The sequence below is a fragment of the Caloenas nicobarica genome, chromosome 6 (assembly GCF_036013445.1).
Source record: "Caloenas nicobarica isolate bCalNic1 chromosome 6, bCalNic1.hap1, whole genome shotgun sequence".
NCBI lineage: Eukaryota > Metazoa > Chordata > Aves > Columbiformes > Columbidae > Caloenas > Caloenas nicobarica.
Window position 1 is genome coordinate 9,506,981 of NC_088250.1, and position 26,335 is coordinate 9,533,315.

At 36.7% G+C, this 26,335-nt stretch overlaps 1 protein-coding gene across 1 annotated transcript in view; it reads right to left on the reverse strand.

Moving 5' to 3' along the window:
- SPAG16 (sperm associated antigen 16) overlaps window positions 1–26,335 on the reverse strand; it is a 401,084-nt gene that overhangs the window by 163,487 nt on the left and 211,262 nt on the right. The window contains exon 12 of the mRNA XM_065637592.1: window positions 17,083–17,268. Coding sequence (XP_065493664.1) covers window positions 17,083–17,268 — 186 coding nt within the window. The remainder of the gene's footprint in view (window positions 1–17,082; window positions 17,269–26,335) is intronic.

Here is a 26,335-nt window from a genome sequence, read left to right on the forward strand (position 1 = left end):
GATTTTGCAAAGTTCTCGTCCCCTTACTTTTCAGGAGCTGAACTGAGCACGGCAGTTTTCCTTAAACGTCAACTTAAAAAGACTCAACAAAACCATCACCAGCCCTGCTTCAGCTCCTGCTACAAGTGGGAATTGTGGTCACAATCCTCTCCTGGCCCTGCTTGCACAAGAACACCTTGCACACACAGGACTGGCTTCCCTGCTCATACAGGATGCAACTACACCTTCAGGTAAGCCTGAAGTCCAGACCGAATTTGTGTAACATGTATTGCAAGCCTTGCCCTTTAGCAAAACTCTGAGGAAAACTAAAGGCAACATCTGAGCATGACCGGCCCTTAACTTTGGATTTTGTTTTATGAGGACTGAGCACGCTGGGTGCTCCCCAGCCCAATCTACTCCCAGATATTTTGGGGTTCAATCTTGCAAGCATCATGGAAGTGTTAAAATCTACCTATAGCTTACAGAAGCTTGTCTGTAAACCTTTCCTCCAACTTAAAATACAAACATGGGCTTCTCAAATTTTGTGCTGCCACCTCCACCAGTGGTGCACAGCTTTGCTACATTTACGCATTTGTGTGCTGTTAACAAGCTACTCAGTCAACAGCAACATCCAAACAGAACAGGAAAGCTATTTTGTTGTGTTGTGTTGGAAATTTATTTCATCTCCAGGGACCTTGCCTCCTTACATATTTTGCTGTTCTAAAAATTACTTTGTCCTATTTCTGTAACTTGAAAGAGCCTCTTTGGCAATGCCCAGAGAGGGAAAATTGAACGTACCTGAGAACACAACAAACACAAAAAAGCCCATGCAGAACAGAAAAATAGGGCAATGCATCACACTAAATGAAGTCTAATAGCTTGAACTTCAGATTCAGCAACGTCTAATAGTGAGGGACATTTGGTCAAAACTCCTCTAATAAATTTATAATTAACCAGCAGAAAGCAATGCTCCGGTCAGATTTCTATTCTGCAGTGAAATTAGATAACAGCCAAATAATCAGTGTTCTATAAATGCAAGAAAAAAGGTGGCAAAACTTCATGTCTTATCTTTGGGACTAAAATGCTTATTTGTCTCAATTCCTTGTAATTTATGTAACAGAACATTACCAGCAAAGTAGCCAATTACAACACCGTATTTCTTTTCTGGAAGAGCTCTACTATATGTATTTTAGTATTAATAGAAGCTGTGTATTTATTGAGTGTGTGGAAACTTCCACTACTGGAGAGATACTGATCAGCTTACTAAGATATATCACTTAGTAAAAAATACTCTCAAAAAAAGCACACAAAGGCAAAGTTTTAAGGACACACTGGTTGCTATGGTGTTGAACACAGACTCGCCTGCCTGATGCCAGCCGGAGAAATAATAAGAACCCTTATTTTCTACCATTGATTATTGAGCATGTTTGTGCATAGAGCGCACACAGGTTGTGGTTGGTTGGCTTTTACCGAACAAAAGACTTTCACGGGTACCATGTTTGGTTACTGCGATTTAGTAAAAACAGATTTAAAAAAAAAAAGAAACATAAAACAATTACATTACATTCTTCGAGTGATTTGAATACTACTCAAAATCAGGATCTATTTTGATAAACACTGAGAATAATAAATATGATTGACAATAGCATTATATGCTTTTTATGAGTGAAAAGCGCAAATTACTGAATTAATAATGTTCCACTTAGGGTTTCACTAGAAGGTGTGAAAAACTAACAGTGTTTGCCAATAATCCATCTCCTTTTTTATTGGCTTGAAACATGAATAATGAATCTGCTCATTATTATACTGAAGATTTAGCCTCTTAAAGTCTTACACCTCTTTGAACAAGTGAAGCATTGTGTAAGAAGTATTATTATTTGTATTATTTTCTGCTTCAAGATAAAGGGGTTTTGGTGTGAAGCTTAATTTTTTAAAAAGGAAATATAAAGCAATAAGGCATAAGATATCTACTTAAGAATGGTTTAGTCTTTTCGTTCTAACTTTCCCTGTTAACAATATGATTTTGTAACAACATAATTTAACTTATATAATCACAGTGCCCATCCAAAATGTTACTGTATGAAAAAAACCCAGTATCCACAATTACGAGATCAGGCTAATTTCTAAAGCAATACAGTGATGCTGTAGAATCCTTTACAGATGCAATCTACAACACTAAGTGCATCTTAAATTTAAGTATTTTCTTAAATGTTCGCACACATCACTTTGCCCAACTTAGCCTAAAAATACCAACAGAAATAACGTACATTTTCATACCAGATTGCAATTTGTTCTTCATTACCTTTTACTATGTAGGCTCAGTTGAACTCTGTACCTTGTCAAGGTATCTTTAAAACCTCACTAGTCAACACTTAATCGCTGGCAGTGCTAAGCATTTTTCAGCTTATGGCAACAGCTGTTGCAAAACTCACTTTCCATTGAAATTGTGTCCAAATCAACTTTGACAATTTATTTCAGCTACTTTAATTTGAATAGAAGCATGTTACTTAAAATCCAATTTTTTCATAAGTAGGGTGCCTTTTTATATGCATCAACTTTGGATTATTTGCGTTTGAAAAGGGCCATATTTTCCCAAGTTTAGAATCAGGTCAATAACAATGACTCAAAAGTCATGATACAGGAACGGGATTTAGGCAATTGTACCCAAAATCTAGATCTTAATAAGCATCCTTTTCAAGGACCGTCTTGGTCATATACAGAACCTTGATCTTGCCTGCAAAAATCAGTAAGAGACCAATGTCTGGGAATGGTCCAGAGTATTTGTAGCCTGTCAATATTTAGCAATTTGTAATCTATCTCACCCCCAACTCAGTTAGAAACAATAAATTTGTTAACACTAAGAAACTCATCTGAGTAGGCATTTCCAGAGCACCTGTAACACATACCTATGGTATCTGGACCCCACATAAGCTGCATTGGTACCACTCCTAATATGATGCAGGAGCGCACACCCTAGATTCCTCGATCAGATTTCAAAATCTAGGTTCAGTTCTTCCCTCTGCCTGAGAAAAGTCAACACGCAGGTAAGAAACCATACATTCATGGCTATAACTTTCTAACTTCTTCATCGAGTGTGACTATGTGCAGAAAATAAATTCAGTCAGCTGAAGAAAAAGATTTTGGCAGAGCAATGGTCCCAGTACTCAGAGTGACAAGATCTGAAGCGGTCCCCTCCAAGGTCAGCTCTTGTGTTTCATCGTTATTGAATAAAATGCCATTTCAGTCCTTAGAACAGGAACTAGAACACAATCTTCTCTTCCTCTGAGAAGCCTGAGTCTCCCTTGCACTATACAGAAAGCATAATCATCTGTCCCATGATTATTGACATCAATCCAGGGACAAGGTGCACTTGGGTTCAGAAAGGTACATGTTGATGCTTATATCATTTTTTTACTCTAATCCTTGCTCAGCACTTTCTGCAAATCAGCCTTCCTTAAGGGATTTTTTTGTTGGACAGTTAAAAGACAGGAACACCAGAAATCACATATTGAAAACCATAGCCTTATTTTATTAAACAATTGTCTCTTATTCCCTCAAGGCATATGGGTACTAGATAATTAGATAAGCACAATCTCTGTAATAATAAAATAGATCTAAACCATTTAAGCCGACATTAAACACTGCCGAACTAGTACAAGCATGTTTTCTGCTCAGCAGTTCTGCAGCCGAATAAGCAAAGTCTCACTCCCTGGTGACAGTGGGTTATCCTCAATTACCATTCAGCTGACATCAGCACTGAACCAGTGTCCTGTTTTCACAGTCAATATGAAAGCTGCCATGGTTTTATTATTTTTGCCTTTAAAAAAAAATACAAAAACTTCACAGGTAAAACTTCTGCTTTAAGATATATCTTAATTAAACCATGAACTTGCTGCTGTTGATTTTGAAAGATAACAGCATACATGTGTTTTGATGGATCACTGTCAAGTGATTTAATTCTGTACGTGCATATATATTAATGCTTATGTTAGAACTGTTCTATTCAAACAGGTTATTGTACAGTTTTAGGCTTCTGCTGTTTAAATAAAATATTGGGCAAAAGGTCAGCCATCTAGACTCAATATTCAGATCTCCTTTCCTGTGCATTACAAGCACCTTGAAGAATTTGTCATTTCTTTAATTCTTTTCCATCTCATCATTTATTTCCCTCTTCTGCTTGATTGTGTCAGTAGATAAAGAATATGGTATTATATACACAGCTACTGACCGGTCACACATAACACAGAAAATGAGAAATGTAACAATGAAAAATAAAATTTGAAATATTTGTATATCAGAAGACCAGATTAACTATGCCGTATCAGAACACGAATTCTCTGTTCAGTCCTGGTATCTTACTGCGAGGCTGATCTGATCTATTTCTTCTGAGAAGTCACTGACAAATGTAACAAATAATTGCTTTTTATAGGGTTTTAAGTGTGTAACAGTGTATAACAGCACATTTTTTAAAAAATGCTAGTCCTGTAACCCTAAAGTTGAAAATACCTTGCCAAAGCCTACCGAGTTCATCCCCTAGAGATCTATCATACCACAGTCTCTATAACTTCGTCCATTTAGGATGAGATTTCCAAACTTGCCTGACAATGCAGAGTCTCAGATTCATACAGCTTTTAAGTGCCTAAATAATCAGTTAGACCCTTAAAGGGCTTTTCAAAAGTGACGAGGTGCCTGCTCCAACAGATTTTCAACCAACGCTTCAGGCACTTCTAAAGATGCAACTCTTCATGGATATTAAGTGAAGGGAGCCCACCCTCTAATATCTGCTTAGGTGAGAACTTTGTTACGTGACTTTACCACAATTAGGCAGAAGCTGACAAGGAGAAAACTTGTCTCACTGAAGAACAAGAAGTGACTCTCTCAGAGCTTCTATTTCTAAGACTCGACATTAAACTGCCTGAAGGATGACCTAGGTCTTCACTGTTCCTAAAACAAAATTCTTGCCTGCCTTCCAAAAAAAAAAAAAAAATCAGCTGTTGTAAAAGTATTGACAAAAGGGAAAAACTGAAAGAAGAACTATATAGGAGACCAGCAGAATAACCTAGAAAACTCAACCACATCCACAGTTTTTATAAAACTGACTTAATTCATCTGTCAGCCCTCAAAAACAAAGAAACAAAAAACCCACACCAAAAACACCACCCAAAAACCAACCAAAACCAAACCAACTAAAACCAAAAAACAAAACAACAACAAGAAATCCACAAAAACCATTAACGCACCTCAGAATCCATTTGCTTTACAGTGATGAAATTCTATATAGGATAGAGAAAGCAGTACCAACACTTCATCATTTAATTTCGCCAGTTTCTTCATATATTTTTCAATATGAGATTAGACTGACATCTCTATACCTTAATCACAACCCATAGTCAGGAAGACTCATGTAAGCAACATGGGCAATTTACAGTGTTCAGTGCACACACAAGGGGACTTCTGCAAGCTGTGCTCACTGAACTTTGCATTCAAATGCATTAGGCACCAAAACTATATGCACACCATGAATGATTCTGCCAGAACCTGTCTTACTCTTTTCTGATATATAAAAGAAAATGCCTTTATCAAAAAAGTCAGATAAAGAAAACCCTACAGTCTCAAATCCAAAAATGCAATGACAAGTGAACGTTAGAGGCCTCTCTTTATTTATTACTATATTGCAAACCGGGAACTTTACTCCTTTGCATTTTTCAAGTAAAAAACTATTTTATTAACAAAAACAAAAAAGTCAGTAACAATAGTGCAGACAACCATGACAGGCTGGGCCAGTACTTTGGTATTGTAAATTAGTATCCAGTTACACAGAATATTAATAGGTGTGTTTAATCCACAGAATGTAGATTTCCTGCATAGAAAGCAGTGTTACTCTTGTCATATTTTTGTTTTTTTTCTTCCATATTTTAAATTTACTGAAATTCCTTCAGACCTATTAAATGAGCAAATCCTTTTTGAAAACAGTACAACATGGCTGAAATGCAATAAATATAAGCACTTTAATATTTAAGTGAGGAAAATGAATTTCAGTGTGTTTTCAAATTGGTTTTCTTCAGTGCAGAGTTTCTTTATTTGTCCAAATAAAATGGATTTGAGTGGGTGGCAGCTTTAAGGAGATATGCAGCACTGTTCAATGGCTTTGCGAAACTGGGAAGACATTATGAATAATGGATTTGCTGTGCTCTTAGACACGGAGCCACAACAAAAACAATATCATTCTAGGTTCTCTAATAAGCAGCTGCTGGAGTAAGGAATCAAAAGCCTGGCCTACTGATTTCAGCTACAGGTGCTAGCATTTTTTTCAGATCGTAGCAAACTATGGGACTGGCTCCGTGTTTTCAGCAGGAAAACTACTCAAACACAGAGTGTGAAGGGCTAAATTCCCAGGGCTACCTCCTCCCACCACCCCAATTCACCGCTTTCTTCTTACAAGCCTGTTTTTATATTATACACCAGCCCCACTACCTCCAAATAGAGCTGGAAAAGGGCTGGATTTCACTCTGTCAACAGCTGAAGGAAAATGTTAACTTGAAACACATGCACAAAATAGAAGAACACTGGTTTAGCTTCCCCCTTTTACAGATCTGAACATGTATCTCTCTTCTCAACAGAAGAGAGTCCTTTGCTTTATTTAGTAATTAACTTAAAATACTTAAATTTCATCAGCAAATTACTCACTCTTAAGCATGAATGGAAACAACATCCAGTTTTCATTATAGACAGATTCGACCAAAATAAATTTGAGAAGTGTACATCTGATTCCTGAAAATAATCCGGCCTCAGTCTGATCCAAAATCAGAACAGTTTGGGACATCTCCTCCATTCCTAACAGCGTGTAAATTTTCAATGCTTGACACCACAGGACTGGAAAATGTAGCAACTTCTGTGAGAACTGGTCACTTCAGAGAAAGAGGAGGTAGGATTAGCTACATATTGAGGTGGGCTGATCTTCATTTTCTGCCCAAACTTGGAAATGCAAGAACAGTTTACACGCAAAGGCACATAAAGTAGTTCCTTATACGAGTATGTCTAAATGTGTATTGAAGAGAAGCTCGGTGATTAGGATCTCAAACTCTGCTTCCAAAAGCTCAACTGGTGTATTTGATACTTGCCAAGATTTTAATACTGGCATTGTACTTCTAAAGGTTGTGACGTCATCTTATCCTGTTGGTAAATACACCTCCAGTAAGACAGTACTAAAATCTTCAGCTGCAGATAGCAAAGTTTAGTTTATACTATTATTGTAGGTACTGAATATGTAATCAAAGTTGTCAAGTCATGAATGACATATTTAGAATTCAGTTTTTGTCAACCCACAGGGCTAGCTGCTAACTTCACAACTGCGTCCTCAAGCCTTTCTTTTCACCTTAACCCTCCAAACACAGCTCAGGTCTAGATTACTTATGAAACAAACTCTGAAAAAAAAAAAAAATCTATGAAAAGGGTTTTTTAATCATCAGAACATAACTGCAGAAGGTCATGTATTTTTTTAAAAAATTATTTTAGATTAGAGGTATAACTTCAGAGGAGAGATACAAGTATAACTTCAACTTTGTTCACACTGTGCCGCTAACCAGTATGCCCTTTATGCAACAGAAATGGCCCATGACTATCTGCTCTGTATTAAATAATTCACAAATTCTGTTGACATTTTACTGCAGTCTCAATATTATCTAGTCTCTATTATCTAGAATTTTTGTTTTTCTGACAGCAGAAATATGTCTGAAAGAGATACTAAAATATAAAGAAATTCATTGGTTTTGCATCATCTGGATAATTCCAATACATATTTAATAGGTTTCCCACAGATACACATGCCTTTGCAGGCACTGAGTTCAGTAAAAAGATGCATAAAAATTGTCTTTCAGATGGTGAAGTGCTTCCTACCTGGGAAAGATATTGGCCAGTCGAGAAAACGATTTGTCTAAATTCACATCAGAAAACTTGCTCTGAATATTCAAAGTGCAGAAAGTGCCAATATCTCTGTTTTCCTCATCCTGATCTTCACCTCCACTAAGGCAAAAACCGAAACAAAAAACCAAAACCAACAACAACAAACCCAACATATTTTCATGAGAAGCATCAGATTGGCTATGTAAACAGTTCAAAGACTTAACCACTTGTATCATGTAGATATAAACTTCACGTCTTTCAAAGTATCCTCTGAAGGTTTTGAGATCTAGCTCAAAGTATATTCTGCACATGATACCAAATAAATTGTATTATACGTATGTGGTCCTACCATTTAGGGAAATCTAAGATTCAGGACAGAACAGAGCCCCGAGGTTTTTAAAAACTGTCACTGAGAAAACAAACAAACAAACACTGCTGCTCTGAAAATAATATTCATTCACATTTTGAGAAGGTCCAAACACAATTCAATGTCTTCCAACTTCAATAGCAGACCCAGGAGTCCCTTTTTGTATGTGAGAAGTCATTGTCTCAGGATTAAGATGCGACTTGCATTCATATTGCAGGTAAAGCTAATCAAAGATGAATGCAGTTTGCTTTAACAGTACACATGTGTTAGATGACTAGAGTTGTAGCATCTGGGAGAGAAAATAATCTGGCAATGCAAGATTTTGTGTAAAGCCCGAACCCTTTTAAAATAAAAAAAAAAAGGAAGACGAAAGAAGAAAAATAAAATAAAATAAAAAGTCCCCAAAGCATCTCACACACACATCTCTGAAGACTGCCTGGAACCAGAGGCCAAGAACTCAAACAATAATTTATAAGTATAAAAGCATCCATTACCACAGACTTTCATTTTGAAATCAAATGACCAACTCATCTAATTTCAAACTAGAAGACATTATCAGCTAAAAATAGTTTAATATTCAGGCGGATATGCCTATCAAAGTACTGCTGCTTATGAATAGTAAAATGTATTCCTGTTCTTGTTAATTCACTGGAGATACAAGCAGGGAAACAATCTACTATTACTCGTGTTACGGCACATTTTGGGTAACAGTACTCCACTTTACAGGTATCACAGACTATACGTGTAATATTTGCACTAACTGGTACCAACAGGATATGGTTGTGATGATTGAAATACATCATTTTAATGAACTGTTGTCTCCACTGAATTCTGTAATAATATCTGACAGCTTTCACTGTGGTATGAATTACTCTCGGTTGGTACAATACATTTTTGTTTTGGTTGAGATACTGTGAGACAATATTTCTAGAAAAAATAGGTTAGGTAAAGAAAAGACTGCCAGTAATGAGCAAATGTAACATGAAGGAGAAAGAAAACAACGGAATAATGAGCCTGAATACATAGTGAAAAACTATTCTATGACTTAAAATGTGCTGAATGTCTGCAGTGCTGACCCTTCGCATTTGAATACTGAACGTAGGACAGTAAAAAGACTCTGTCAAGATCTGAACAGTATTTTGCAGAAGCCATAGTTATAATACCTGCACACTTGCAAATAAGACAAGGAATTCAACTTGCATTGTCAAAAAGAGAAAAACAACCAACCAACAAAAAAAAAAACCTAAACAAAGAAACAACGCACAACAAAAAAACCCAAACACCAGAGCCTACTACAGTACACACAAAGCGGACTAAGTTTTCCGGAGCTGCCAGCTGGTTTGGGTAGGATTTGATGGAAGGAAGCCTCAGTATCACCTTCATAATTCATTCTGCTCTTGAACCATCTGTCAGGGAATCTAGGAAGCATTTTGACAAGCAAGGTAAACCAAGTAGAAAGGTGTCCAACTCACACAAGATCACATTACCTTAGCAGTTCAAACTAATAAAGCATTCTGCTGTCCAACGGGAATCTCGCAGGCAACTATACATAATTTAGGAAATTTGTGCATCCCTGGGCTGACAGACAGCAACTGCAACATAAGAAACTCCAACCGCATCTAGTAAGTTTTTCAAAGCCACATTGGATGTTGAAATAATGGAAGCAAGGGAAGTGTTGAGATAAGAAAAGGATACAGCCTTTTAGACAAATGAAGCGCAACTTGCTCTCCTATCCTTCCATAAAAGAAGATGGAAATTTTACATAGGCAACTGATTGTAGAGTTCCCATAAGTCTACTACAAATATTTGCAGGGATGAGAACTCAGACGTTTCAGAAAGCAGCTCCATTTGCCACACCCTAGTTTAAAAAAAAAAAACCAACTTGATTTTCTTCCCCTCCCTCAATCAAAAACTGTGCTGTACATCTCAAGACCAGTAGCAGACAACAGAAAGCAAAGCTCTTACATTTCTGACATTTCAAAACTTCAGAAAAAAACTCCAAAATATTTTTGGTATTTAAAAAAAATACTGTCATTTTAACTAAGAAATTCAAATATACTTATGTACGAGCTAAATTGCCATAGATAGTTCCAGTAAAGAGCCCAGAGATCGTTGATTTATCTAGATCTACAGCCAACAACCACCAATACAAACATTTCAGTGGAAGGTACACAATCCTGTCATGCTTAACAGTGTAATTCCTTGGAGACATGTTTCTACTGTGTCCCAAGCGGTGATTAGTTTATGCCCAAATGTGAAAGCTGACAGCCTCTGTAATATCGCTGACAGCTTATGCTTTTAATTTCTCTGTTAGTGTGCTTTGAACATTGCTATGCAACCACAAACTGGTCCAGCATTGCTTTATCACTGCATCCTTGCGACAGAGAAGTAATAAACATATGTTTCTCATTAATCTATGTTACTGCTAAAAATCCAATTCTGCTTTTCTTTCTTCTTACCCTGTAGGAAAGTTTGAAGACAATTCATTCTGATGTCATTTTTTTTTAATGTTACCAAGGAATGGAAAGTTAGTTTTTTATGACGACTTCAGTAGTAACTCACTATATGGCCTCAACTAAAGCAGTTCACCTCTTTGCTTAGTTTCACCAAATGTAAATAATGGTATCACTTGCCCAGTTTAGGCATTCCATGGGAATTAGGTAGCAGTCATCTGTTCTTCTGGATTTGCAAATATGCAACCATATTGAACATTTTTCATTATTTATGCCTGTTGTCTTGTACTAACTTTGTAACATGATCAAGTGACGCTTCTTGATTAAGTTTTGTACTTCAAGATTCATCTTTTTCAGTATTATGAAGATTAAGCCATATTTTCCCCTTAGCTGAACAGCTATGCTTTGGATATCATTTTTTCCCTGGTAATTCACATCTTCAAATTGATTTTTACAATTGTCTCTCTGGGAATTGTAACGACTAGGTTTGAGACTTTTCTGGTCCTGAAAAATGTGTTATGGAACTCTACCATAATTATAAATTTGGAGACTTGGGCACAGGCCTCATTTTGATTTGAGGGATTAACAGCAGGTTGTCTCTCTAGTACTCCTCAGAGGATTCCAAAGGGAATTCTCCTTTATCAAAATGGCAAGTATTTCCTGATGTGCTGTCAGGACAGACATTACAAACTACCCAAAGATGGTTCTTCCACAGTTCCTCCGAGTTCTTCTACTGGTCTTCTCATTTCCTGGAGGACATTTGTCTTTTCTGAAAATAGATTAGCTTCACTTTTACTGGAATCAATTAAACATGGTATCTGGCCAGAACAGCTTGTGGCTCCTGTCCCACTGAAAAGTGAGTCAGATAAGTGTCATCTGAAAGGGGGTATTTTGACAAGGCCCGGTTCCGCACCCTCATTCTGATTCAAGATGTGAAAGTATGGCTCCATTTTGAAACTAGACAATCTTTATGAGTTTCTTCAAAGGACATTTTATAGAGTTCAGATACAGACACGCTTGGTGTCGTGAAAAATAACTACAAATCTGGCAGTAAATATTTCATTTAAAAGCTGTCCATTGCCTAAGGGAAAAGGAAGAAAAAGAAACAAGTGTATGAATGTAAAAGATGCCAGGAGAATTTAGGCAAAACTCTGTGCCTTTTCATATTGCTCTAACAGTACAAAGCAACTAGTTTGACTAGTCAACTTGACAATTTAAGCAACATTAACTAACTTCTTTATTGATACTAACGCAAAATAAAAAGCCCAACCGAAACTATAACAGGAGTTTAAAATCAACTCAGTCATGTCTTGCACTGCACCCTGCAAGGTATGTTAATAATAAAAAATGTGCAGTGTCATCATTGCATGGTGTCATTACTAGGAAAGCTTTAGTTGATTAGGGGCCTCTAATTAAACAAAATCCATCCCTGCTTAATTTCTTTAGAATGTATACTAACTCTACATTTCCTAAAATTAAAATGCTTCTTAGGAGAAGAAGTAAAACTATAATCAGCAGTTATCAAGTGTAGAGAAGTTATAACAGAAGGTAGGAATCTTCAAGTAGGCTTAAGAACCAAAGAAGGAATTATTTAAATAACTATGAATTAATTCATGTCGTATACATGTGACACTAAGTAAGGAAGTCAAAATTCTCAGACTTGTTGTAGAAAAGCAAAAGGTGTCAATTATTTTAGTGTATATTCAGAAATCAGTGAAAAAATGTATTAATACCTTAGTAACAAGATACTGTATTGGTGGTTTTATAGGATAATTAACAGTGATCATGATAGATTAGATACTCTTAATTTTCATCTGAACAAACGCACCAGAGGATACTAGTAATGACTGAGGACCGATATAAATGGGTTTTTTTAGAATTTAAAACCAAATTGATTATGGGAGAAATTTCAGGGAGCTAGAAAAAAGTTACTGTGCTAAATGAAAAGAAAAAAAAAAAAGATGGATTAAAAAAATCAGCAAACAGAGAGCAGCAATGGCTCTGACTCATAGACGTGTATTTACCCTGAGGTCTGCTGCAGGACAGTACAGAATTGCATTTCTCTGTGGCCTAATTCCAACATATTTTGCACTACTGAAAGAAACCAGACAAAAACGGAGAACTGGTCTAATGACTATATAATGAATAAACTGAAAAAAAAAACCCCTGAATGCTCTGACTTTGGCGAAAATAATTTCTCAAGTTTAAAACATAAATAACAATATTTGCATTTAACATGCAGTCTACAGCATATGTTTGCAAAACTAAATAATCATCTGTGTTTACATGAGATATATGATGTTCAGTTTGATTTGCATATCAGAGATCAAGCTGTAAATCTGTGACGATATTTACAGTCGGATAATTGAAATTAATCCTGCCAAAATGACTTCGACAGCCCTGAATTTATGGTCTGAGAAAACAATCCTGGAACTGTTTGCCAAGCTATTAACATGGCTGGCTATATATTTTCAATCTGAGCTATGCGCTGAATAAAAACCTGTTCACAAATTATAAGTCTCTTCTTTCCCCACTTTGTGTTCAGGCTGCCTTGTACAATCATTAGGAAGATGGGATAACCTTGAAGAATGGCAGATATGCATGTGTTTTATTGCCTTTTTTCTTTTTTTTTTTTTTAATTTTTCTAACCATGGCAGGTATGTTAGTTATCTTTCTCCCCCTATCCCTCCTCCAATGTTATACCATCTTCTTTTTTATTTCCTTTAAAAGCAGCCAATTGTCCCAGCAGAAAGCATCAAGAAGTTCCAAAACCAGAACTCAGACTCCCTCGGATCCTTCAGTAACTTGGATCATGGTTGTATCTCAGCATGTGTCTATGTCTTCAGAGAAGAAGAAAGGTGCTTGGATTTTTGTTTGTTTGTTTTCTATTTTGTTTTTTAAGCTCAGATCGCTTCTTTCAATAGAAGGCACATAAGTTATCAAGGAGAAGAACATTGTTAACTACAACGCCAGTTGTGGCCAAATATACAACAGAAACTTCCAACATATACAAAAGAAAAATGCTTGTGAATAAAATCCATTGCAAAAATAAATAAATTCAGCAGTAGTTTCACCTTCCAATAAACGTAAATTCAAACAATTAACAGGCTGAATTTTCATATTATTGGCAAAGAATTACATGAATTTATGAAAACTGTTGGCAACTTCTTCCTATCTAAGAGATGCTGCACCTCGTGTTCTTTAGAGTCCAATAATGGATTTGATAATTGTGAAAGTTGCATCTTGGGTTTTGGTGCTAAAAGACAACAGCCTCCCCGCTTTCTTGATACCAAGTTTTCAAACACAGAGAACTCTGTTGTAGGTATTTCAAAAGCTATGTTTATAGATAAAAAGTTCATTTCTAATACATAAAAGCAGCTTTTTGAAGTCTGGAAATAAAAACATGGCTGCCACTCGTTACAGAAATATATGTATTTATATTTGTAGCATTTATTTACAACATGTCTCTTTTAGAAGGGTGGCAGCGATAGCTTTGATATTCATCTTGCTTTCTTTCCCCCACCTCCAATATGCTGCTTTCCAGGACCATTCAATTTGAAAGCAGGCACCCATCCAAATACGTAATATTAAAGAAGAAAGACAGCTCTTATTTATAAAATGTTAATTCCTTATTAGTGGAAAGAATAAATCACTTGATTCAGCAGAATAACTGTGATCACTGATTATTATCCTACCACGAGTAAGTTATCTCGTGTGCTGTCCCTTGTTCAGAGCTTGTGTCAACCAGCAGACATCTGGGGAATGAGAAGTCTGAAGATGACAACTAGCTAAGTACATGTTCTGTGAGGATGGGAAGAAAAAAAAAAATTCTAAGCATGGAGAACCCTGCTCCACTTCCCCATTCTGCTGCACATACCCAGGCTGTAAAGGAGTCTAAAGAACATTACACTACATTATTGCAATTAGCTTGGCAATTAGTACTGCCAAGCCAAAACACACTGCAGGTTCTTTTGTGTAGCATTACTGTAGACAAACACCGGCAAATTAACAATCCAGACTGGAAAATTCCAGCCTGATTAATCTGTTAATAGCTTTCCCTTATTTCCGTATCTTGCCATATATACTGCATGGGTTGATTTTTCACTTGAATTTGTCCACATGGTCACAAAGATCAACTGCAGCTGACTGTTCTGCAGAGTTAGGTCTTCAGGCAGGAGGCTTTAAGCTTGGAACAGCCATGCCTTGTTGTCGTCAAACCCCTTTTTACAGAGGCTCTTCACGAGCATCTATTTTTTCCACTGTCTTCATTTTATCCCAAGCGCATAGACCACACACGCTTTTACAGCACATCTTACAAATTCATCTAAACAGACTTGCTAAACAGAACTCAATTGTCTTTTAGACTTAGCTAATGTAACGTAAATGAACACCTGGGCTTTTATTGTGAACAGACTGGAAGTCCACCAGTAAGGTCTCCAAATGAGGCTTTTTAATTTCATACTCTGAATTCTCCTATTATAAGCATGCTGCACCACTTTTTTGTGGCATATCCTGCTCCATTTAGCCACTGAGATTTTTGCACAACTTAAAGTTTCAATAATTATACACTGATAACTAGCCTTTCACAATGCTGTGCTCCTTATTCTTTTGTTTTTCAAATGCAAAAGCACCTGGGATACACTAGAGGTAGAAATGAGAGTTGGTAATGAGTGGGAGTGGGAGGCACGGGTTGGTGATGAGGATTTGCTTTGATTCCTCTGACTACAAAAGCTTTCTTGGTAGAGAAGGTATTTTAAAGTGTCTAAAAAAACCCTTTGTCTATGAAAATTCGAAACCATTCTGACATAAAATTAAGACTATTCTTAGTATTATTTCTTAAAGCCATGAATATGCCATAAAAATTGATCAAAGTATAAAAATCCTACAACCGGTTAAGAAAAGAGGCAACAATACAATAGATTCCAGTGTTTTCATTTCTAAGCAAAATACTGACCATTAATTCTTATTACTGATAGTAACTGTGGAAACATCATCTGTTACCAGAACTGGCTGACAATTCCTGTGATAAAACCCACTTCTCAATTGTCTTGAACTTTGCCAAACTTTAACTGCTTTGTCTATGATTTTATAAAAATTGAATATTTGATTGAAGCTTTCGTTTTAAGTGGCTGCACTCAGCTTAGGCAAAATAATTTGGAATAATTCATGAAAGGATACATTGCTTATTTTGAAAACAATGTTTTCATTATTATTTAATGCTTCCTCAATTCATGACTTGAAAGCAAGACTAAAAATCTGATACTGACAGGGTTTTAATTAGCTCTCCAAAAAATCTGGTAGAAGTACAACATTTTGAAAAATCTTAACTCATACACGCTTATCAGAGAAGTACTTCACTTTTACAAGACAACCCCTCGACACTCCTAAAATAGGTCTCTAAGTCTCCACTGCAGGGCTCGCTGCAACAGCCACAGACTGGGAATGATTGAGGCAAAAGGAACAAAAGGAGAAAGTCTCCCTCGCTTTTTCAGTGAAGCTTCTTTCCCTGCAGCGGCCAAGCTTGAAGGAACATTTTGCCTCGTTCAAATGCAAAGGAAGAAAAAGACTGAGAGGAAGTGGAAAAATCCATTAGGACTGGACAATACAGAACCAGGGAAAACATAAATGAGAGTGGACACTTGTCTGTGGACTGATGATATGCAGGTGACAAAAATCAGACCTAGTACAGTGGTGTCAGTAACACTATTCCTAAGTTATTCCAAAAATCTGGAAGGACCAGTTTGGAAAAAAAAAATCCCTTCCTTTAAGGTGTAAATTAGTCGAACTATGTCACATCAAATATAACTGAAGAAAATTGAGAAACTAATAATGAATTGGTAAGTAGAAATATAGTAATATTCTAGAAACACCTTCATAAAAATGCATTTACCTGGATAATAAAGAAAATGAAGAGGTATACATTGATTTATTAATCAAGGGTCACCTTGCCAAAACATATATAATGAATAAAATAAATTTTCGCTTCTCCAACCTTAAATTAAAGTGTGTTGTATACTCATGAGCTAGAAATACTATACAGAAAACTTACTTAAATTTTTGTTCAGTTGCTTATTTAAATTACGTACTGAAGTTCCACAAAGCTCTGACCTTAAAAAACAACAGAGTAGCAGATGCTAAATGAAAACAAATATTTTTGGGGGCACTATCTTAAATTAAGTCATTCCCAGCTTCCTATTCAGTAAAGCCTTTAGCCAGTAAATCACATCAAAGCCTGTTTTTGCACCACTCCTGTTAATTTATCTATGTTCTAAAGTGAAGTCCACGAGTTGATGCTAGACATCTCTCACTGGGCTAAAACATAAGGCAGTGGTTATTAAGTAAAGCTATAAATCAGCTAAAGAATCTCCAGTAACTCCATACCTGTTAACATCCCATATTTTGCTGGTGTTGTCCACGGAGGCAGAAGCCACGAAATCACCACACGAATGCCACGAGCAGTCCTGTACAGCGTGGGCATGTCCTTCCAAACTCAGAACGCACCCATGTTTTGAAAAGTCCCATATCCGCACGGTGGTGTCCCCACTTGAAGTGACCAGCTGGGTGCCACTGTTACGAGGAATAAAAATAAAGAGTAGCTTTTGGCAAGGATATAGGTGAACATTTTTCAAAGTACACAGCAAAATAATTTAACTATGCTGACAAAGATGGGTTAAGTAGCAATTGTTGATTCTACAGTAAAACACATCAAGAAAAAATGATGTTTCAAAACATACATCTTTTTACTCTACACAGTTTTCTGGCACATCACAGATGAAGCGGCCATGTATTAAATACGCTATCAAAAGAAAAGGAGATACGAAGTAGCTATCTTCCATGGGAAAGTAAATATGGGTTACAAAAATCACATTCTTACTTTTTGTAGTCTATTTATGAGTTTACCAGTGAAATAACTTAAGCTCAGAAAACTGCTTTCAAAATACAACAAAATCATTCAGAGAAGAATATTTTCTTATTTCGCAAATCCATACCTGTTTCTTCATCACAATTTTGTCTCTTTTGATGCAGTATAAGCACTTTAACACATTCACTATCTCTTGGGGTCATTGATATGTTATATAAACAAAAAAACCCAGAGTTTAACTCGGATATTTTTTGACCAAATATTCAGATATAATCTAGTATAGTTCTATTTCATTCAAGCATGGACATAAATCTTCAGACTAAAAGTCCATCTAGTTCAGTTACATGTTACACAACAACAACTAGTAGGAGATTCTTAATAAAAACAAAATAAGTATGCAGAGTGATTCTCCTATTAAACTCTCCCATACCCAGCCTGTGACTCAGGATTTCTTTGAGACAGAAACTTTGTGCTTAACAAGCATCCATGGAGAGTTTTTTTGCATGACTAATTAAGTTATGAACATGTGCAAACCTTTGGCACTCACATTCTCTCGTGTCAATGAATTCCAAAATTTAATTACGCATTGTGTGAAAAACTGTTTTGGGGTCTTAAATACCTTACTTCACTTCATTTGATGCTTTTAATTCTGTGACTAAAAGTAAACACGGAGTACACTTTTACCACCTCTAAACCAATTGCGATATTATAGGTCCCTATCATATATTACCCACAAAGCTGAAGATTCCTGCTCCGTTGACTCATTCATCAGATTGACATCATTCCAACTCTGATCTCATTTACCGTTTTTCTCAGCACCTTTTGAGCTGACACTGAAGAAACAGGTACCCAAAGAAGATACACAATGGCACAGTAGTGTTTTCCAGTTTATTCTGTATTGTTTTGATTAGCATTTTTGGCACTACTACAAATAAATTTTCAGAAAAGTGACCACAGTGACTCCAAGATGTCTTTCCTGAGTACTAATAACTAGTTGAGACTCATTCTTATCTATCTACAATTAGGACCATTTTTTTGTGTATGTATTACTTTGCATTCACCTGCATTGATTTTCATCTGCCACTTCACTGTCGAGTCAGCTATTGCAACTGGAATTATTTTCCTGTAATTCTTCACATGCAATCTTCATTTTTTCTGCCCTAATTAGCAAACTCATCCACCTCATTCTGTTCCTCAGTTCATCTTAATAAATCAGGTCCCAGCACAGACCCCTGTGAGAATCTAATGATACCTTCTCCATTCTGAAAGTGACATTTTATTCCTATCATTTCAGTAGTTTTTAAACTCATAAGTTTCCTTTTTATTCAGGAGAGTTTTGCTTCATTGAGGGTTTTTGTTAAATGACCTTAAGAAGAATTTACTGAAAATCCAAGTATACTGAATTTACAAATGTCCCTTGATAAAGCACTCAGCAAGCCCTTCAGAGAACTCTGACAGATTTCTGAGATTTAATTTCCAAAGCCATGCTGGCACCTCTCAATGCTTCACTATAACAAATGCATCCATGTATCCTGTGATTTTGCTTCTTAATACAATTTCCACCAGTCTTCCCAGTATAAAAGTTAGATAATTGATCTACAGTCTCTTCATCCTAAACTCCTTTAAAATATTGGAAAAAAAATTAATGCAGCCTTCCCAAATTATACCAGGAATAATGGAGGTTTTCTATTGTGTTTACTAAAACAAATAGGAAAAGTGTTTGGGGATAATACATAAAAATACAGGCCAAAAATATATTAACCCTGGAATTTAAGACCAATTCCTGATGTTATCTCAACAATATCAGTAAGAAGACCTTGCCTTTAGGTTCCAGTAAACTCTGCTTTTATTTGAATAATGGAAAATATTGTTATCACAGGTGGTAGAAAACCTTCTTCCAGATCTCTGGATATAAAACTATGGGAACTGAAAACAGCTGAAGGGTTGATCCTAAGCACTACTGTAAAACTTCATCCTAAGAATATAAGAATATACTCAAAGATATTTAGGTCACTGTTGCAGTGTTTAAAAAAAAAAAAAAAAAAAAAGGAAAAAAAGGTCTGGGAGGGGTGGTGTCAAACTTTTTAAATATTCTTCCTTTCCTCCTTTTCCAATTGAGGTCCACTAGATTGTTCTGTAAAAGTACCTACTAAGACAGCTTGAAATATGTGCATCATTTACATGATAGATCTTAAGGGGGAGCTTGCCATTATGAAATATTACCTACCTAAACTTTTGACTCTTTTTAACACTTGTGGTTTAGATTGCCATTTTTTGTGAAAATATCATTATAATCCTCATTAAGGCAGTTACACCCCCATGCCTAAAACAAAGCTTTGAGAGATTAATCTCTCAAAAATTCTAACACTGCACAGTAATAATTCTGAAGCTTTTTTTCACATAAAGCAAATCATAAAGGCTTCAAGTCTGAGTGAGGGTTCGGGGGAGACCCTAATTTTGTCAGGCTACTAGGAATAAATGTGCTTTTGTTAATGAAACACTTGTACTTTTAATAACTCAAGCTAGATCTCACTTCTGGAGGCAGATTAAATTAGCAAAATGACAAATTATCATACTCTTTTACATTTATGAAATAAGAGCTATTTTAAAACAAATTCAGAAGCAGGTAGAAAGTGAAACTGATGAAATCTATAATTGATTCAGAGGACAGCGTGCACTGCCGCTGTTGTGAGTCACAAAGAGAGATTTATTGCTTGTGCATTTTTTAATATCTAATCCCCAAAATGCTACACGAAGAACTGCTTCCTTGGGCTGAATGTTAAGAATACACCATCCAGGCAGTGATGAAAATTTTTCAGAAAACAGATATGAGCAGGAAGGTAGTTCAAATGGATTCAATTTGGCAATCTGTGGCAGGGGAAAGAGTTACAAATGAGGTTTAGCACTCCTTACAGATCAAAGGAGAAAAAAGTGGAGATGGAAAACAAAAGCGTAGCTTGTGCAGGAAAAGTTTTGAGGGACAGACTGACCATGGCAGAAAGAGCAAAAATATCAGGAGCAGATGGACTCAATGCCCCAGTCCCCTGCAACAGAAGCTCCCTAATATTCCCTGGGCATAATAAAAAAGGCATCACTTCACTGAAAAAAGGGGAGTCGCATCAGCTGAGGATCTCCAGTTATGCAGCTTAATGTCAGCATTTCTGGGAAGCACAAACTGCTCCTTACGGGAGTGACGGCTGTCAGAGCTGTTCCAGCACTGGGCCTGCACTTCAGACTCATGAAATCTTTGCCACACACTAGTATTCCATCCAGACACACACATAATGAAAAACAGTGCTATGTCAAGCATCTAAATCAAAACACTGCTCTTAGAAAACAATCCTATCTACTTAATAGCTGATCAATAATGACGTACTTTTTCTAATTTGCAGCATTTTTTGGTCGTGGGAGATAAAAGAAACACCCTTAATTCTGATGGAATGTTTTGTTACCCACAGCTTTAACTTTTTTTTTTTTTTTTTTTACTTCACTATTGCTCTATATATACAATAGAAGATAATCCAGGGGGGAAAAAAATATCAGGAAAAGCAGATGGTTTTAATGATTTAGGCTGTCAGTTTAACAGTCTATGATACCCACACAGTCCTCTACCGTATGACTGATTTTCAAACAAAATGCATACTGATTTTTATGTTAAAAACATATGGAAATATGACATCAGATGCTCAGCCTTAATCATCAGCAGCTGTATACATAATCTCCATTTGAATTAGAGACTAACTAACAGAGAAAGCTCCAAGTAAACCTGTGCAGTGTGTATACTTTTAATTCAGAGGATAATAAAACACTTTAATTCTTTTTTACCAACCAAATCAAAGAACAAGACAACAAATTAGGAGACAAGAGCAACATAAATCCTATCTTTTTCAGTCACTTGAGACACATTCACATATACACAAATAACTTTGTGAACTTTTAGAAATTTGGTGCGAGTAATATTTTCTAAAGAAAGTAGCAGTACATTTGTGGATGGTGTTATATGGACGTGATCAGTTGGGCTTATATGGTCGTCTTGATCTGTTTTGGGGGGTTTCTGTTTAGACTTTCTAGCAGACCAAAGCACTATATGGGATGAAACATGCCTGTATAGTTTAGAACAAAGTATTTGTGTAGAAAAAAAAACTTTCAAAAGTTCCAGGCAAAGGACAGTCCATGGCACCTGTAACTCCTGTATTGTCTCTATGGATAGATGTTTTTTCTTAATACTGAATATGCATACAGTTCTACCTTTATTTCAGGTATTCCTAATTAATGCTATAAACCTGCCCTTCCAAAAACAATTAGAGTTGAAAAAACCTTTGGAGATGTTAATTCCACATTCCACAAAAGCAAATGAAAAATTAACTTCTTAAGCTTTAACAAATCTTTCCTCCCTCGTATTTTAAACATACATATTTCCTTTCATTATACATTCCTCCTTCTTCAAGCTTCACTGTTCTCACTACAATATGCCTCTCCATTAATACTTACTGAGTTGTAGACATATCAATAATTAAGGGTCATACTCAGCAACAACATGAGCCTTTGGCACAGAGTTATTCTACATTTCAGGTGACTAATGACCTTTCTGGAATACCAGTCAAATGAAGACAACAGCTACACTGATAGCATTGCCCTATCAAATGTAATATCAACAGTCAAAGCAGCTTCAGATATCGCATCTTGTTCAAATATTTCTGCACGATGGACTCGGATCTGAACCTTGAGTTACCCCAGGGGAATTACTGAGGTTACCTCTGAAGATGCTGTGGAATGTAGAGTTAGCAAGTTATTCTGCTTCACATTAGCTGCCAAGCAAGACCACATATCCCATCCTTCAAAATGCACATGGGTTGTCATTTTGCATCAGCCAAAATAAATGATAAAGCCATTTGTATCATTAGATCGAGCTGCATAGGACATCCCTCCTTGGACCTCTCATATAACTGACTGGAGCAATTCCTCCTCATAACCACTGAGCACTCTTGGTCAGCTTTATTCTGAGTAGTGGTGGAGAGAGAGAACATCTTGCTCTACCGTTCATTTGGTAAATACTAGTAAGGTAGGCTTCTCTGCCCAGCATATGTCATCTTAAGAGTTAATTGCAGGAATATTATTTTTAGCAGTCACCAGGGACAGTATTGTGAATCAGACAACAATTTTATTATTGCATTCTACGTGGCATTAATTGAACATAGCAACATCTGTGCTACTAGCATTTGTATGTATTATTTATGTAGCACTGTGGACGTGCCCAGTGTTCTGCAGACAAACTAAGACACGGCTCCTTTCCTGAGACAATTACAGCCTAAATCAAGAGGCGGTGAGCAAAGCCTCAGACACAGCGCTGGCAAGTAATGGTTCTCAAAGCAATGCAGTACAGCAAACACAACTTGTGTTAAAGTTTTGTGTCCTAAGAGAGCTGCAGCAACAGCTAGCATCTGACTGGCACTTAACCGTACAACACAAACATCAGCAACTCACTGAGAAGTTTTAAATATACAGTCTAAAACATTAGAGGATTAACAGTCTTTTACCATGGCAATTGGAAACCACTTTAAAATCGATCCTAAACAATTGGAAAAATGATGTCTCTCTTATTTACCTCTATTCATGCAATTATTCTAAAGCAAAATTCTAACAGGCGCTGTACTATTTCCAGTATCAGTGCAGGTAGACCCTAAGCACAGCAAAGCCCAAGGGGAGAACTGCAAATCCTGTTAAAGATTACTTTAAATTTGCTGACATTTTATGCTAAGCCAAAGAGGGAAGTTAAAGCAAGGAAATGTCCAGCGTACAGTTGTTTCCTCCACAACTCTCGTTAGAAAAACTGACTTATTCCACAAAAAACAGAACTAATGAAGCACAAATACCTATGGAAGTATCTTTTGCCACTCTCTCCCAACATATTAGCTGTTGACTAAATACATATATTAGGAATTGATTGATCCTGTAGACTTCTGTCTTCCAGGTTTTGTCAGAATTAGGCTGCAGGTTAAAACTTACTGGAGAGCATGGGAGAGGGTGTAAGGAACACGTGCCGAAGCAGCACAGGGATGGAAGGCGGGGGATTATAGCCTTGTAAGCTTCATTTCCCCTGGAAACAAGGTTAAAAACAGTGATCCAGACAGTTACACTTCGGAAAGCGTATACCTACCAACGGGGTCTCAGGTTATGAGAGCTGTATTTAAATGCTCTCTTATCCATTTGATACTAATAACTATGTAAGGGATGGAAACACGAAACATCAGTTCAGCTGTGCAGTCATCGTAATTCTTTATTGTCTTACTTTGCCATGGTGTGTTTTTATTGTAGCCCCCTCATTTTCTTCTCACCTGAGAAGGTGAGAAAGTGAAAAGAAGGTGAGAAGGTGATATCTGAGAAGGTGAAAATCAGGCTGAATTTTAAAAAGGTTGGGGTCAACAAATTATTTTAAAAGTACCCATTAAAACAGGTGATTTTTGCCACACCAGGCAAGAGACATGCACAGTTCCTTCATAAAAGATGATGTGGATACAACTCTTTGTGGGTACAAAGGAAAATGGGACCAAGTCCTGGAAGAGGAATATATGGAAATATATGGATTATATGGAAACTGCATCTGGCTCAAGAACCTTTGAAATATTAAGTAGAGTCCAGGAGGGTACTGAGACAAAGCCTCACAAAAGCCTTTAGTATTCTCATCCGTTCCTGGGCATCCGCTGGTACTCACTGCTGGGGACGGGATGATGGTCCAGAAGAATTCAGCATGTGCAGCCGCCCTTGTGTTCTTAGTCTGTATTTAAACAAATCACTCAGTAGCAAATATTTTGTTTCTAAGAGATTTTGTAACCTTGAAACAGACTTGGAACTTCACCTTTTTTTGTTACTGGAACTCTGAGTCACATTAATTATTCACAGTGACATTTCTTATTAAAACCCCTAGGTTTTTTTTGTATCTGTGGTTTGTTTTGGGTGTTGCTTTCATTATCCTCATGGACTATGTGTCTAAGACACATCTTATGTAGTAATTGTAATATGTTTCATCCTTCAGAATAATCTTAAGACCAATTTTACTCCTGTTTTATTAATAGACATAAAATGTCATTTATACAGAAGGTGAACGCCAGAATATTCAGAAGTAGAAATATGAAAATACCTTTTCTTTTCCTCATTTATCATCAAAGTTGAGGGAAAAAAAAAAAAAATTTACATTTTTAAAATGCAAGATCAATTGTAAACTGACATTCTATAAACCAGTGAAGACGCTTCAAAGCCAGGAAGCACGGCAGTAACCAGCAGAGGCTGGACAGTACATACACACATCTTTTTTGTCTGAGAAGCAAAATACAACCATCCTGCAAAAACCCATGACACAGGGCTACCGGCTGGAAATCTTCAGAAAACTGTCAATGCGTAGTATGCCCTGTGCAAACTCAAGGTAATTTTTCATTCTACATTACCTAATTGCTAGATCTTTTTACCATTTTTCATGATTATATATTGACCCAAGACAGGGTAAGTGTGTTTTCCCCTGCCATTCTCCCTGGCTGACAGCTGGGTGTGACATCAAGAGGGAAAATATAAATCAGTCTTTTGGCACAGCACTACTTGTCAGTGCTTCTAGGTATGCCAGACACTGGGACTAGACATCATAAAAGTAGCAATCTTTTGTTTTAATGAAGTTCAACTCATTGATTAAAACCTCCTTGAGGTCACAATACACTTCAAAGTGACACTTTCGCACCTGCAGTAATTTAAGTATAACCAAAAAGAGTCCCAGTATGGTACAGGTGAATTTTCAGACAATGGGTTAAAGTCATTTATAAACAAGTTTCAACCTAACAAGTCCTCCACAGTTTAAAGCATTTTCCCTTTTTGGTCTGAGTATTGATGACAGCAGCTGGCATATCTAACCACACAAACACAGAAATCCCGTTTCCCCTGGCGTCTGTCTCACCAGCTTGTCTGCCCCAGTGCACAACCGTTCCTTTATTTCAAGGTTTTGGCCTCTTCTAAACACAGCCTACAGTTCTCCATTCAGGAGCATTATGATGATTTTTTTGTTACGTCCACAAGGTAGCAGATCGCTCCAATTCCAGTTACAATCTATACAGACCAGAGTCAGGCCTGCCACCTTCAAATCCATCAGCTTGCTAAGATTAGCTTAGTACCCCCTCCCAAAATATTGAGACTGTTACCATTTACTGCAGGCTAGTCTTTTTAAAGTATAAAAAATGAGTCAGCTGTCTTTCAATGTCACATAATTAAAAGTGGTTAAATGAGATTTTAAAATAATTTGGGCACCTGCTAGAAGGCAGTTTTTAGTACATGCAAAATTGCCTTTTAGGATCCTTTGGAAGCATGCCAGGTAGGGAATAAAAATGAAAAGACAAAAGATAAACTAGTTACAATACCAGGAGATTAGATGTAGCAAAATGCATCTAAGCAGGACAGCAGGCACTAGACAACGCGGGGCTCTATGCAAGATTTAAAGACCAATGAATATTTGCCTAACAAAAAGAAACTTTTTTTTTAAATTTAAAAATAATATCTCTTCTAAAAGCTTTCTGCCAGTGCACGTCCGGCATCCCACACCAAAATTCTATGTCTGTTTACCAAGAGGTAGGAACATTTGGACATCGTGTTTGAAGCAGGAAGCTTGCAGGAGCTAAGCCAGTGAGATCTCCAAGCGCGACTGAAGGCTGCTTATGCTGAAGGCAAACACTGGCTTTGGGTCCAGTTGTGCAGTCTTGCTTTAGGACATTGCCAAGTAATTTTTCCTCCATTAAC